The sequence below is a fragment of the Pyxicephalus adspersus genome, chromosome 1 (assembly GCF_032062135.1).
Source record: "Pyxicephalus adspersus chromosome 1, UCB_Pads_2.0, whole genome shotgun sequence".
NCBI classification, from domain to species: Eukaryota; Metazoa; Chordata; class Amphibia; order Anura; family Pyxicephalidae; genus Pyxicephalus; species Pyxicephalus adspersus.
In genome coordinates, this window is record NC_092858.1 from 151,284,871 (window position 1) to 151,300,773 (window position 15,903).

Here is a 15,903-nt window from a genome sequence, read left to right on the forward strand (position 1 = left end):
ACAAAAATATTCAAAATTTTCTAAACTGTTGAATGCCAAACACACCGATAGAGGTTGTACACCTAGAAAGGGAGGAAAGGTAGAATACAAGGACCGCCCAAGAGGTGATTATAGGAGCTCTCTAGAGAAAGCCCTACCTCTTCCCTTACCATGACCATGGTCCTGCCAATTATTGCAGAAGCCCTGTATTCTCCTGTATTTTCTATGTGTCATGACATGCCTGGTGTACAATTATTTCAAGTTTTTTCCCATTTTTGCTGTTAGCTTTTTGCTTCAGCTGCAATATTCTTAAGTTTCCAGGTATTTTAAATATATTTAAATGACATTTTCCGAGATTTTTATCATATATTTGCAAGATACTCAGAGAGGAGTCATCAGTGGTATACCATACTCAGCAAATGTGCACCAAGGAGCACAGTAGCTCCTTAATATAGTTTGTACCACCAGTGCTTTGACATAAGGAAAAGCCTTTTGACTGTACTGGTAGTATGAAACGCATCATCATGCTCTTTTGATTCACCTGTCTTGGTATGTGAATAAAGCAGTTACTGAATTTGCCATACGGCGGATGACTCCTTGTTTGTATTATTCAACTCATTGAAACTAATCAAGACCCGAGGAGCTGATGGCATTTCCTGTGTTGAACAGTGGGGCTGGTGTTGTTTCCTAGTGGCAGCAGGGCTACGCATGTACATCTTCTATCTGTATTTAACTTCAACAAATATTCTGAAGCAGAAACATTTCTGTTGTATGCAAGCAGCTGGTTTCAGCTGTAGCAGGCAGAAAAAAGATTCTGATCAATTTTTTTTTTTAAATTTCTGATACAGGTGGTAAATCAAAACACGAGTACAAGTAAACCGCTACTATTTATTAAAAAGAAATAACTTTTTTTTAGGCATTTTAGGGAAACCAATATTTTATGTCCATAGACACATTTAGAGAAGACATCTTTTTGTATTAGGGTTAAACAGATAAAAATGAAAAGATATTAAAGGGATTTATGCATTTAACTAGTTCAAATGTTATAAAAGTTGCAATAATTATTTTAAAAGTTCACATAAATGTTATCACACGCCAATGGTGTCCAAACCCCACCCAGTACCAAAACCTCACTTAATATTGGATTAGGAAACTAAAACTTATACTGAATTAATTTTTTTATTAAAAAAAAGTTCTAGCAGTTTAACAATATTTTTATTACCCTTTTACTGCTTTTATTCTCCAACCTATTCCACAGACGTCATTTTGAAAGGCACTGTGTAAAAGCTGGTTGCACCATCCAATCATATAGCCTTTTTTGACTTTACCAAAACTTTACCAATCCATCCTTGCCACATCCATTAGGGCAGGCCCTATACTACATAGGTATTGTTAAGTCAGCTTTACAATCTACTTGTGTGTGGCCAGCTAATGGACAATCAGACCTATGCACAAGCATTAATGTGCGTTGTTCATTGGCAATACTGCATTCCTACATTACTCAAAGTGAGAAAAAATACAAAAATAATACATCTATTTGGCTAAGCAGCACTGCACAGATGAATGAAATCCATTTCTAGTTTAATACAATGTACTGTAAGAAAATGAAGATGTAACAAGTCATAACATAGCATATAAGCAGGTAGGTTTAAATAGAATAGAAAACATCTATTTGACTTCATTGGAATATATTTATACTTTTGGACATTCTGAGGATTGTTTTTTTAATATTTTTTCAAAATAAAATTAAAGCAAATACAGAGCTGTTGCCCTAGCAAATAATAAGGATATACCTTCCATCGTGACACAACAGAGCACAATTCAATTTAAAGTATAACTAAAGGAATTGTTTAGGATTTGAATAGATATGTGAGGGGTTTAAACGTCTGTTTGTAAGAACTTGTCCGGATCATGAGTAAGACTGAAAAGCTGCCACTGGGAATAATAATCTTTTATTGGGGACACTTATTCCCATGATAATCTAAGAGGGGATTTCCTAGGAGGGGAATATACTTTAATATTCAGCAACTTCATATTCAAAGCTCAATCTAGTTCAGGGTTTCTCAACCAGGGTCCAAAGCATCAACCAATTTATCTGTTCAGGTCAGTTTAACTAATACCTATGAACTATTTGGCTATCTCTAAGGGTGGCGGCCTTCCTACTGATCTTCATCACACTAATGTATTGTGGGCTGTGGCTGTCCCTGAAGACCTGAAAGTTATTTCAAGGGGATCCCCGTGTAAAAAAAGGTTGAGAAATGCAGGTCTAGTCCATCTGTGTATTACATATGTCCTAAAGTTTGGCAAAGTAGCTTGTGGCCAATAAGTAAAATTTTGTTATTAAACAACTATGTTCCCATTAAACACTACAATATGGAAACTGTGCTGTGACTGTAATGAGTTGAACCATGATTTGTAGTGCATTGTATGCAAATAATAACTGTACAGAAAACAAACTACTGCTGTCATTTTCTTGGCCAGTCGGCCAGGCCAGTCTCCAATATAAAGTTAAATATGTCACTGGATGTTTTTCATTATATCATTATAATAATAAATAAGCCCTGTTAAGGATTCACAGCAAAAATGTAGAAAGTACCCTTTTAAAAAGACCAGAAAGCCCAAACATCCTATGTTCATGTACCCTTCTGCTGTCCAGTACAGTGGTCGCCAACCAAATTTACCTGTCAAATTTACCGTCTTTGTGCAGGAGAAGAACCCCTCTTGGCACTTGGGGGGGGCGAACCGGCCAGAGCCATGGAGCATGTACCCCGTATGGATCGCAGGCTCAGGGAAGTGGGCGGGTTGTCTTTGGATCGCAGGCTCAGAGTGAGTGGGTGCTGGCATCATGATGTCACTATGGGGGAAGTTTCCCCTTTGAGTGACACCAAGCTTCCCCGCACAGGCACGGTCTGGAGCTGGTAAATTTAATGGTCCGTGGTTCCCTAAAAGGTTGGCGACCACTGGTCCAGTACATAACACCTACCCCTCATAAACTCCAACATACTGGACAACTGGAGAGTTCCAGCAAAGAAAAGCAGTAGCAGATCTAATGATTCAAACCTACCTGACTTTGATAGTAAAGAGAAGGTAGTGACATATGACAGTTAACACTAGAAAGTGAATATCCTCATCTTAATGTCGATTTGCCTTAGAAGAGTGCTCATCCCAACTACAGGTCAAGCAAAAAACTAGCTATGTTTTCTAAAAATATACAAGATTTATTCCCAATAAATCTTGCCATTACTGTATAACACATCCATTGGTCAATGCAATCACAAAACCATGGAGAGGAGAAGCTGGGATGGAACCTCACTATAGCAGATGTTGATGAATGGCATATTTCAAGAGACACCTTAGCTAGAAGCATCATGCTAGAAGCAGATGGGTTAAGAAACATATAAAGCAGACACTATGGGTAATTAGGAATCCCTAACTCTGCAGATACCTGAATAGTATGACTGGTAATGCACGTAGTGTTGTTGACAGACGTATTAGTGAATTCGGAATGCTGATAACATAATATCTTTAACGACAGGTATGAGCGTAAGTAAGGAAACTTTTAGTGTAAGAAACTGCTGACTTTTTTCAGCATATTTGAACAGGTATACGTTAGAACTTCATTCCAACAGTGCCTACATGCAATATAATGATGTATTCAGTCCTTACAACCTGAATAAAATATTCAAATATGTTACATAGGAAAGGTAAGTACACACTTACATTTGTCACACATTCATATCCACAAAATGAAAATAAATAGTTTGCAATTAGGTGCCAATAATATGAACCTCTCTTAGGGAGTATGTTGGTGGATTCTTTCAATTTATTTCTGCTATGGGGGTCATACCACCTTTTGAAGCAAAGTGCACCAATAAATTATTTATATTTTTTGTTGGAAATATGATTTTAAAGACAAACCTTTAATATTTGCTTTATCTATCTGTAGTCATTGTCCTAATGAAGATCTAATGGCTGTCTGTTCAAATAGTCAGTAATGTCCATGCAGTGTAATTACTTTTTCACATGACTATGAATGTTAACAACCAGTTTAAAATAGGGAGATGGAACCGAATTTACTCTGGCCTGTAAAAATTACACAGCTGATTTTTTCTGGAAAAGTCTGTATACTGTGACATACATGTAATGCAAAAGAGTTGGAAAGTAAAACCCAGAAGAAAGTCTGGAAATGTCTAAACAACACTGATAAGCTAATAAGATATCTATGATGGCCATATCTATGATGATTTTGGAAGCCATATCTATGATGGCTTCCAAAACATTTGTATGTGTACCGCTGATATCCTGATAATTCATGTTACTGTGTAGTTATATAACACACTGAATAGTAAAGGCAACTTTGGTCTGGTATTTTCCCCTTCCTTCCATAGATGAATTGGCGTTGGCAGAGATTCCAGTGTTACCTAGCTGCTAGAGTCTTTCATCATGTACATACCAGCAAAAACTATGGCCACTAGAATAGACAATAGAAATGCTATTACATGCTGATACCAGACACACTGCCCAATTTGCTCCTCTAGTCTTCGGTTTGTTTCGAGAATTTGATTTAACTGAAAAGAAAATAGAAAAGAAAAAAGTTGTGAGAAGGACAATGTGTAATAGTAGAGTATTATAGCTCTGACTAGAATATTAGACAGGCTTACATTTGTCTTAATCTGGCAGATTAGTTCATTTTTCACCTCAACTACCAATAACTAGTCAACATATTAGTGGTTTTTGACACAAAAGTCAAAGGCTTATTGCAGACTTAATAATCTCTCTGGGGACAACTTGTCAGTAATAGGATCATCTAAAAATGCAAAGTAAATACTGACCTGCTTCTTCCATGTTACTCTTTCACTGGCCAGATGGATGAATGGGGCCCTGTAAAGTGATTCTATCACTAGTGATTTGCCATCAGTTTGTGATGCTTTAGAGATCATTTAGATTTCACTGAAAGGAGTTTTTGACTTGCAATCAATCCCCTAACATGTGTTTGACTTGCATTCCTATGGAGGTTAATGGGAATGCAAAACTCCCCTAGCACATTCAACAGTCGACACAGACCCTAACAAATCCTCACTTACATACTTTTTTTTATTTACATAAACCAGTTATTAAAGATCATGTAACTGATACTTTGTGAGTGATATTTCAACTATTAAACCTTTATTTTCCCATTATTTTCCTATACCCAATCCAAAAAATTCTGAATGATCTTCTCAGAAATGTCTAAATCCAATGTTCAAAGCACTCTGCAACTAAAAGACAGTCAACACTATATTATAAAATTATATATGCCGATTATTTTTTGCTTGATATAAAAGTGTTTCGAGGACAAAAAAAAAATTGCAATGACTGGAAGACTTCCTAGTGCCTAGTATGCTGTTCCGGCTACACGCAAAAGATGGTCCATGAAAGGAGAACCTGTGCATAAGGTGTCAGGGTTGTGGGTACCCATGGCTCACTGATCATCATGACGGGATGGGAGAGCTGTCTGATCCCATAGAAAGGCTACTGTAGCACACGTTCCTGAAAAAGGGAGCCATGAGAAAAAGATGCCAGAACAATGCTGACCCCTGTCCACAGCTAAAAGTGCCTACAATGAGCATGCAAACATCAGAACTTGATCATAGAGCTATGGAAGAAGATGTGCTGGTCTGATGGATCACATGGATTACCTCTTTTAGATCATGTCAATAGTTGGGCGTTTTTATGTTGTCTATCAAAGAAAGATAATAGCAGGATGCATTATGGGTAGAAGGAAGGTGAGTGGAGGCAGTGCAACAAATGATATGTCTTAGTGCCCGATACCATATGACACCGCCGGGGATCTTTTGATGTCTTGATTGATCATATCTGTTTTAGCTGCACAAATGGGACCTAGATAATATTAGGCCGGTGGTTTAATCTTTTGGCTGATAAGTGTACATTGTGCGTCAAATGTATATAAAAGACAAAAAAAAAGTTGAGCAAACACTAAATTAGGAGTGTTCACATGCTCATTGCAGGCTGCCAGCAAAATAGCAACAGTTAAGACCAGAGCAGAACAGGGTCTGGAAGAAGGAGACCTGAGGTGCATATGCTGGGTGCTGGGGTTTAGTAACATCTCAACAGGTGATCTATTTTTGTTTTTTTAACCAAATTATATTACAGTATGGTCAATGTATCTACTGTGCTTAAAAGCAATAACAGCAATTATAAACAACAATCTATAGGTATAAGGTAAATAAATGCTGAAAATATACATTACATGTCCACTGCAACTGCAAGTTCCTCATGCATTCTTTAATGATTGCTCATGGAAGCCATGTCCTTTTTAGACTCTCCATGAGCATTGACACAAACAATTGTACTTCAGATAAGCTTTGAACTTGTCAAAGAATATTAATTAACCTGACAACACAAGCTAACACGTAATAGTGCTGCTACTCCATTTTGCCACTCTATTCGTTATCACGAAATAGAACAGATTCAGAGTTAGAACTTAATTAATTAGCAATCCACTGCAAAGTTGGTGGCTCATTAAACTTCAGAAGTCTGTGCACTTTTGGAACCTTGTGCATTCATACACTCCAAATACCAAAGTAATTACAGCACAATGATAAACTCTTCTATTCCTGTTGCCTGGCACCTTTTTAACCCAAACAATAGTTGGCAAGTCTCGTTTCCAATGATAAATTATTATTTTATGCAATTACCTGGATTTACTTAATTATCCTGTCTGTACAGTGGTGGTATATGTTATGTTTCATAGGTTCTCAGAGGACCTTTTTTTATGTTAACATTAAGTGTGTAATTTTTTCAACAGCCACGTTTTTATGTAAAACTTACATACGTAGGAGCAAACACACACTGCATTACCAGGCTGTGGTTTCTGCTAAACCCCTTACTTTAATAAGGAATGTCTAGTAGAAAACATGCAACACTCATGCAGCCGGTAAACAAATATGGATATGGGTTGGCTACAGCAATCCCCCCTCCGGCCCCCCCTCCAAAAAAAAAAAAAAGTTTTTTTTTTTTTACAGTAGAGCTTGTGATAAATGATTTACATTTACATTTTTACACAAAACATTTAATGAAGATTTTCAGCTTCTTTAGGACTTGTGCCACCTGGTTTTTGTTCCCTTCAAGTTCATTTTGTGTTCCCATACTAGTTCAAACTGATTTAAGAACGTTTCCATTAGGACAAGATCAAAGCCAGTCATAACCCAGACTATTCGTAAATCAATCTCAAAGTGTGCAGAAGCCGAGGTCGCTTTAGATGCCAAATTACATAAATACTTTGCTTAAAAGAATTAGGTCTGATGAAGATCTATTCTCTTTCCAATATTATTATAGTTGGTTTGGTTTAAACATTTTATTCTTCCTCTTTCGGATTATTGTCCTAATCCCTGTGTCATAAAAAGACCACTTAATAAATACATGCAATGATCCCTGTTTAATCTGACCATTACTAAATGTGGCTGTGCATGTATTTATTAAGTGGTTTGGTTTAGACCTTAAAGTTTTTTTGCTGTAAGCTCAGAGTGCCACTTTTTAAAGGACCATATAATTTTAGTAGTTTGTACGCTTTATTTGTAATGATATTGTGACACCTAATCACCACATACCCTATATGGAAGGAGGCTAGTAACCATAGGTGGATGAGGGAGTTGCACTCCACTGCTCTCTCTCCACTTCACTTATCGTTTGTGATTTGTGGATCTGCCAGGACGGATCCATGAACGACATTGAATGAGTGCTGTAAACATGCCAGATTCTCATCCAATACTAGCCCTGAGGCGATTATCGAACAAGAATCATCTGATGTGTGTAAGTAGCCTAAATCCTTCCCAGAAGTGGTGCTCAGAAACATCACATTCAAAGAAAAAACAAACAAAAAAGGTGAGGTAGGAGGTGAAAAGGTATCTGCATACAGGGCTAAGAACACAAACCCCAGACCACCGTGAGCAAATTACACCAATTATTGCATTGTAGAGCCAGGAGGGGCTGTGGCAACCTATCCAACCCTGGAAAGTTTGGTTGTTTTACATGTAATCATAGATGTGACATTTTCATCTCAGTCAGCAAGATTTTCTGACAGTTTGTTTTATGTCAGGATTTACAGTTTACAAAATCTGTGCAGTACTTTTAGTTACATATGTGACTTTACAATAACATTAATGAAGTTTATCTAATAAATGATTCACAACTCTGATAAACACCACATTCTTTTTTCACTAGTTCTGAGCCAACCAATAGTTTACACATTAATTTAGTGAACAAAATTGCTGGCATCTTCTATACAAAAATTACCTGTGTTCCATGATCTTATTTCTGGGAACTTCCTTCCAGAACTGTGCCAATTCCTGTGTTCCTGTACCTGAGCACTGCTCCATTTCTGCAGCCATCACTAAAAAGCGATCTTGAAGTGATGCTGTAGAGGCTTTAGAAAGAAAAAGAAAAAAAAAATTGCAAAGAAGTAGAACAAAGATTACAAGATGCATACATTTTCTTCTGCATATTTATGGCACAGCATTATGGATGTAGAGAACAGTTCTTTTGGAAATCTGTCTAGGTGAAAGGATTCTATTTGTATGTGCAGTGCAATCAATCAGAAGCCCACTTGGTGATGACAAGGTCCTGAGCCTTCTTACGTTATCAAATTTAGAAGCTGAGAAGAATGTAGCTAAAACTTTCTACCATGACTTCTTATCAACCATATTCATGGTCTTCAAATTGACAGAATTACCAATTTTCTACAAAACAAGGAGGCTTATCGGTGTTTACACTGTTCTGCAAGATAAAATGTAATCTAAAAGTGCTACATATATATATAATTTCTTTGCAAATAGTTTGGAACCCATTACACAGGAATCATCCAAGTAAGAAGGAATTTTGGCCAGAATGTCCCTTAAAGGACCTATAACACAGGACCAGAATCATACATTTACTTTTAGATAAAGACATACATGCCAATAGATAGAAAAATCTCTTAAGCAAATTATAGAAAAAATAAGAAATAACTTACTGACAAATGGTATTGATTTTGTAGTAGGGTAAAGCAGTTACTGGTGTGGATGACTGTGACCTTCGTTATTACCTGCATGACACCTTATGTCATGGTGCCCTCTTGCTTGCTTGTTGTTTATTATGTAGCAAGCAATGCAAAAGTGTTAGATAGATACATTTAAAAAAATGTATTACAATATAGTCAGATAAATTAAGTTGCTAGTACATCCTATAGGGTGCAGTTTTAAAACGAATATGCAAAAAAACTGGTAATACAGGAAATTTTTTAGCAATGTATTTCATTTTGTAGGTTTGGAATTTGAAAAAACTTGGCACGTCTTTTGCACTTTTTTCAAATTTGCCAAAAAAAAAAAAAAAGGAAACATAAATGAATATAAAACTATATATAAATATAAACTAACTGTTATAGGCTGTCAATAGGTTTATGTCAGAACAGTGTTGTGCAGACTAATTACCTGCATGAAGGGAAACCACAATATCCACAATGGAGCCGGGCTCACAGCTGCTGTTACTGGGCTTTACTCTGTATTTGTCTGGAGCAGTTGTCCTCACCTAGGGGTAATGCAAATTTAAATTTCTACAAGGAATATTCCAGAAATACACCACTATCAATACAGAAAAACTTTTAGAAATGAAATGAAGCTTCCTTATGATATATAGTTTACAATTTTTAAAGGAAGAAGAAATAGCTTAAAGGTTTTAGTGCAAAGAGTATGGAATGTGCAGACAGTTTGACAACATTTTCACGCTGTTTGGGTCTGTTCTGCGGGGATTTATGCTAGGTTCAGGTCTGCCTAGGGATCAGGTGATCCCACACGACTCCTGCAAATGGCACCTTGCTAGCTGATCTGTCACTCAGACTTTCTTAACAACCAGCATCTGTACATTTGACCACTGGCAGCAGTAAGCGGTACTGGATTCATTCTCTTTGAGGGTTGCCATGGGGGGAAAGTACATATGTAGTATCTCCTCCAAGGTAGCGGTGGTTTACTATCAAGAGTGTTAACAGGTAAACACACCACAACCTCATGGTCACTGAAACATAGCCTCATTCAGCCATCTGGTCCAGGTATTGTTGGCAAAAAAAAAAAAAAAATGAGGGGGAAGCAGAAAAAAAAAAGGTGTAAAAACCACTCCACAATTAAAGTGCATTACACTTTTCAGCAGAGGTAAGAAGCTAGTCATGGCTGCCATAAGTACACAAAATAATGGCTGTTAAATTTAAACTAAATTGGTTACACATGGTCAAGCCTAAAAAAGCTCAAATCATCCAGCATAGTTTTAGCACTGCCAAGGATTTTTTTTGTGTCAATTCCCTTATATGTATTATACACTACTTTCATACAATTGAAGATTCAGATGTACATGTGTGATGTGAGATATAACCAACAAATGCATGTTCACTGGTTTGTGAGAAATCTGGAAAAGAATGTTCCTAGGTTCATGCTAAAGGAAAATAATATTAAATGAACAATAGGGATATTATATACGGTATATAGTCTTATATGTTCTATGAATATTTGCTAGTGCCAGTGGATGACAGGCTGGTTGTTCTCACAAATACCTACTAAATATCCTGCAAGTAAATGTCATTTCATGCAGCCTACTGAAGTTGCTGCACTGCTACTAAATACAGAGCAACAGTTTCATGTAGACTGTGCCCGACTGCACTACATTGGGAATAACAAGACATAGCAGGGGACATAGCTGAGTTGCCACGGCTGATTCACAAACATGTAGCTTGTTAATTGTCTGCTGATCACAGCTAGTCCTGCTTTCTGGATTCACAGATTCCTTGTTGTTGGAGCAAAGGAGAGGATCGTATGTGCATGTTAAACCCGTTTAAATATTACACATGCTAGATTGATTTACATAGTTCCAGGGCAGTGACACCAAAGCAACACAACCCTAATATTCCTTGGGTCCTAAGTACATTTGATGAACATTTACAGATAAGGTAACTATATACAACAACACGTCTCCAAAATAAACAATTATATATATATATATATACAGATATTGCATATTAGTTTATTATTGTAGAACTTTCCCAGTTGCAAGGACAAAAAATGAAATAATGTCAATCCTTTGGGAGTTTTACTTGAGAGGGAAACTGATAAAAACATCAACAGCAAGATGTGACTTTGCTGCACAAACGAGGCACATCAGCAAAAGCCTGAAAATGCTTTTTTGAAGTCTGAACAGGCTTGATGTCAGCAGTTTAAGAAACATGTTTCACAATCCCCACAGACACCAATTTTAGGAGAGTAATCTTTAAACTTTCTAAACTCTGATCTTGTCATACCTAATGTGTAGCAAAGGCCCTTTAAAAACTGTTGACGTCTTCCTGTTTTTCAGTTTTGAGTCAGTCTTTTCACTATCTTCCTGTTTGAAATGTTCTTCAGTGTAGTTCACCTAAAACAGAGAGGATGCAAAGTTTAATGCAATCACATTGCTGTACAAAGCAAAATGTTCAAAGTAAAATCATAGATTATAAAAATGTTATAATAGGGCTAAATAGGAACTAACAACGTTTTGTAGTTAAATGTAACATTACCACAGTATTCATGTTCACACAAGCAAATAAGATTAACCATTATTTTCTAACAGTACCACAGAACAAAGTAGCTTTTTTGGCTCTGGACATAAGACTAAAACAGATTTTCCATTTTGCGCCTATAGATGAGGGGAGGAAAAGCTCAAAGGCCGACACAGCAGATGTTATTTATACATTGATGACAGTGGGATAAACCACTCAACTGGTTTTTGTATTTCCTAAAAGACTCTGATAAAGAGATTTGAACACTTCCAGTTTCCAAGTGCATGCACCCACTGTAGCCAGCTGACCAAATCTCTGAACTTTCTATTAAATCACTGATTTATACTACAGAGGGTGCAGTAGGATTATAATGTTTGGGAAACATTATCAGATTGCAGAGGTATCTGCATGCTAAAGGCTCTTTAAACCTCAAACATGCATGTAATCATTATGATGCAGAACCACCTTAATTCGCTTGTGGCTGTCAGTGGAGACTAAAGTGATCAGATTGACAATTAGCAGCTGTGCATAGTGTTGGCATCAGGCTGTCAAAGATGGGATGTATGAAAATAATATCTTAGAACGGGGAATCCTGCAAGGAAACATTCAAATACAAAATCAATTTTAAAAGCAGTTATATGGGAGATAATAACGCAGGTCTTGAAACAGGAGAAGCTGCTATGCAATTTAATCTACATATGTGCCATTAAAGTTGAAGTTAGTTTTAAGTTTTAAATAAGTGTACCAGTGTGCATTGTTGAATAAAGCCAAAAACCTTGATTGGTCTGTTTAATACATTTTAGTCCCTGTGGGTAATACTAAAAGGCTTACAACAATTCTTTTGCACTTCAAGTCAAGTTCTAAACCTTACCTGCAAAAGTCAGAATTCACAAAATAGTGTTTAGGGGTTCCTAGAGCATTTCAGGATAAATAAAAAGTTACATGAAGATATGGTACTAATCTGGTAACATCTATTAAACAAAAACAGGTTAATTTTAAGTTAAAATCAAAGATACTGCTTATTTGCATTTGATTATTAGATCCCATTTATGAGCTTTCTAAGGAATTAAAACACATTATGAACTTAACGTTCTGAATCAGATGGCTAAAATATCAAGCAGATGCTTCTCCATTGCTAAATAAATAGCTTTTATTGCTTTATTTTAGGTTACTGCCGACTGTAAAACAAAAAAAAAATATTGAAATGTTGAAGCCTAAATATTGTTTTAGTTAAGCCGTTATGATTGCTAAAGGTTTGTGAAAGATTACTTTCCTGTGTTACTCAAAAAAAAAAAATTTTGGAAGGCTGGCATGTAGCATGTATATTACAAATATGCAGATTTTAATAAGCTATAAATGGAATTTACATTTCACATGTAGACGTGCAAAATCTGAGAACCCTTTAAGTGTAAAATGTTTAAGTCATTAGGTGTCTTGTTTTAATAAAACCTCTAATTATGCAGGACTGATTATATCCAGGCTCCATAACTAACATTTGCCCCATATCATAACTGGTGTATAATTTCTTTTAGGGACAATTGTCTAAGAAACTGTTTTCAAATGCAAGTCAGTTTGTTTATTATTAACGGTATGACCACCAAAGACAAACAACAAACATTGGGCTTTCTTTTTTTTTTTTTTATTGACAATGTAGTAAAAAATGAAAAATAAAAGAAAAAGCATACAACATTTTACTTGTTTTATTGATTGGAATCCAAGATTGCAAGCTGTAATAGGAAGTTTGCCTACTAAAAAGGGGAAAAAAAGTATGCCTATTTGCAAACTTGGGGCCATGGACATGGTTGCAGGGTGAAAATGTTGGCCACAAGTGTACTTTGTTTGACAGTCTACTTAGCCATCCATAAAAACATGTTAAAACATGAAAGTAATGAAAGTATGTTTTTTCAATTTTTAGGAAATGGTCTTGCTATAGGTGGAGGATCCAAAAATACTGAACCACAGAAAAAATGTCATTGTGTATTTTTAAAGGAAACAAATGTATATTCCTGAAATTCACTTGGTATTATTCTTTTAAATTTCCTGCACAGGATAGCTTAGACAGCCAGGTACTTATTTTATGTTCCTATACTAACAAGCAAAACACTATCAATAGGAAATAGCAAAGTGACAGTCAAGTCCATCTGCTACATCTCCTTTCACTGTCCAGTCTGTGGTAAACTCAGAAATAAGACAGTAGTAAGGTACAATAGCAATTATGTGTATCTATTGCGCTATATAGGTGATCATCTGAAGTTTGGTTGTATTAAGAGGGATCAACATCCTTCCCTACATCAATGAGTAAGAGCATTAAAAAGTTTACTTTTAGTAAAGCTTTTCAACCCTAAAATACCATTAAAACGGTAAAATCATATTATGTAAAGCATAAAGAAAGACACAGCGGCTTTAATAGAAAGATCAGTGTTCATAGACAAAAATATTAAAGAAATTATTCTTCGGGTCCAAAGAAGCAGAAACGGTCATCAAACTGTAATGGAAAAAATAGAAATCAGTATTAAAAAACAAAAACAAAAAACAAACACACACAATGCTATAAACTTAAAAAACAGGGAATCATCCATGAAACATTGAGTGGGAATCTCCCACGTCCATGTATTTCAACGGCAGTAATTGGTTCTCACCAGAGAATATGAGGGGAATGTCAGCTTCCCAGTTAGATACAGCCCTATCAGTTTATATGATCCTAAAAAGAAGGGGGCTCAATAAGCTGGGCAAAGATGGGAAATACTCTAACACAGTGATCATTAACCTCACGGCCCACTAAATTCATAGTTTTTAATCCTGCGAATGCGCAATGAGCCCCATGTCATTCAAAGGGGAAGAAACTTCCCCCAGAGTGACGTGATGATGCCAGAACCTGCCTACTCCCCCATCGCAGGCTCAGACCTGCTTGCGAAACATTCTGGAGGAACAGTAGCGCAGGGTTGTGACGACGTGGGACATGATCAGCAGGGTAAGAAGATGAACCACACTGGGGGGCAAATCGGTCAGGTAATTTTTCTATTTTTTAATTTTCTGCAGACCACCAAAATTTTCCCCTGAACCAGACCACCGGCTGGCGACCACAGCTCTAATATGTGCTTTCTATTTTAATGACAAATTAAATTTTATGTTTAATGTACAACAGCTGTTAAAATATTTCTCCCAATACATCCTTTATATAGTATTTCAACAACTAAATAAATGTTTAACAGAACATAGGCAGTAACACTTTTTATTACTTGGATACCCTTTCTTATCATGGGAGCACTAATTACAAGAGTAATGGTTGTATAAATGTTCAGTTGATGGATTACAAAAACAAAAAAAAATGGCTTCAGTGTATTTGGAACATAGAAAGTCACAACTACAGGAAAGATGCTGCAATTGTTACTGGGGCTCTAAGTAAACCATTCAAGAAGAAAAATGCAATTTAAGACATGAGTAAGCATGACACATTACATGTCTAAAAGCCACATCAAAACCAAACTTGAAAATTACGGTTAAATTTCTTGAAAGATCGCTGGGCTGAAATACGGGCTCTAAAACAAAATGGCCAAATCCAGACATACTGACAAGTTAACCCAAACATTTTATGCTGCCTAACTTTTTCACAATAGTTGTCCCTGGCAGGACTGAGTCAGCTACCTGATAATATATACTATATATATATATATATATATATATATATATATATATATATATACACACACATACACATACACACTTATTAAGGTTTTACTCAGACTTTGCAAACCCACATGGTTTAGCACATTAGAACAGTATTTTTGTGTTGTATTACATGCACTTTATGTTATCCTAGAAAACAGGGGGAAAAGGGCCATCGTTTCTAGTGTGCCCTTAACTGCATTACTACACTGATCTGAAGACCTTGAACCTGGGATAACATACTGTTTTCTGTAACAAATTGCAATGCTGTGCATTAATCGAAGAGCATAAGACTTGTATAACAATTCTATGCAGGCTGCCTTTGCTATAAATTGGTCCACTTAATATTACCCAGAATTCACATCTTACCAAAATTGGTTCAGACTGGAAAAAAATGCATTGTTTACTACTCTCTGGCATCAATGGCTGCCAATAAGGATACCTATATACATGCAATCTTTCAGGATCCTTTCCATCACCTGCACGTTGCATGAACGAATGCTGTTCATACAGCGCCATTCTGCTCTATGGAGTGGGGAAGGGGGAGAAAGAGTGGGCAGCACCCCGCTGCGCTCTCTCCCATTGACTTGCATTAGGATCATTTGTCATCTGTCGATCCGCCAGGACAGTTGTTCGGATGATGGACAACGAGCACTGTACACACGCCAAAACCTCGTCCAATATTAGCTCCGAGACGATTATTAGAT

The 15,903-nt window shown here is 36.5% G+C and overlaps 1 protein-coding gene across 1 annotated transcript in view; it reads right to left on the reverse strand.

Annotated features, from left to right (window-relative positions):
* Window positions 1–1,543: 1,543 nt before the first annotated feature.
* MOSPD2 (motile sperm domain containing 2) overlaps window positions 1,544–15,903 on the reverse strand; it is a 52,528-nt gene continuing 38,168 nt past the window's right edge. Inside the window, exons 10-13 of the mRNA XM_072418418.1 lie at window positions 11,281–11,406; window positions 9,447–9,543; window positions 8,274–8,404; window positions 1,544–4,691 (exon numbers count right to left, since the gene is read on the reverse strand). Coding sequence (XP_072274519.1) covers window positions 4,401–4,691; window positions 8,274–8,404; window positions 9,447–9,543; window positions 11,281–11,406 — 645 coding nt within the window. The 3' untranslated portion in view covers window positions 1,544–4,400. The remainder of the gene's footprint in view (window positions 4,692–8,273; window positions 8,405–9,446; window positions 9,544–11,280; window positions 11,407–15,903) is intronic.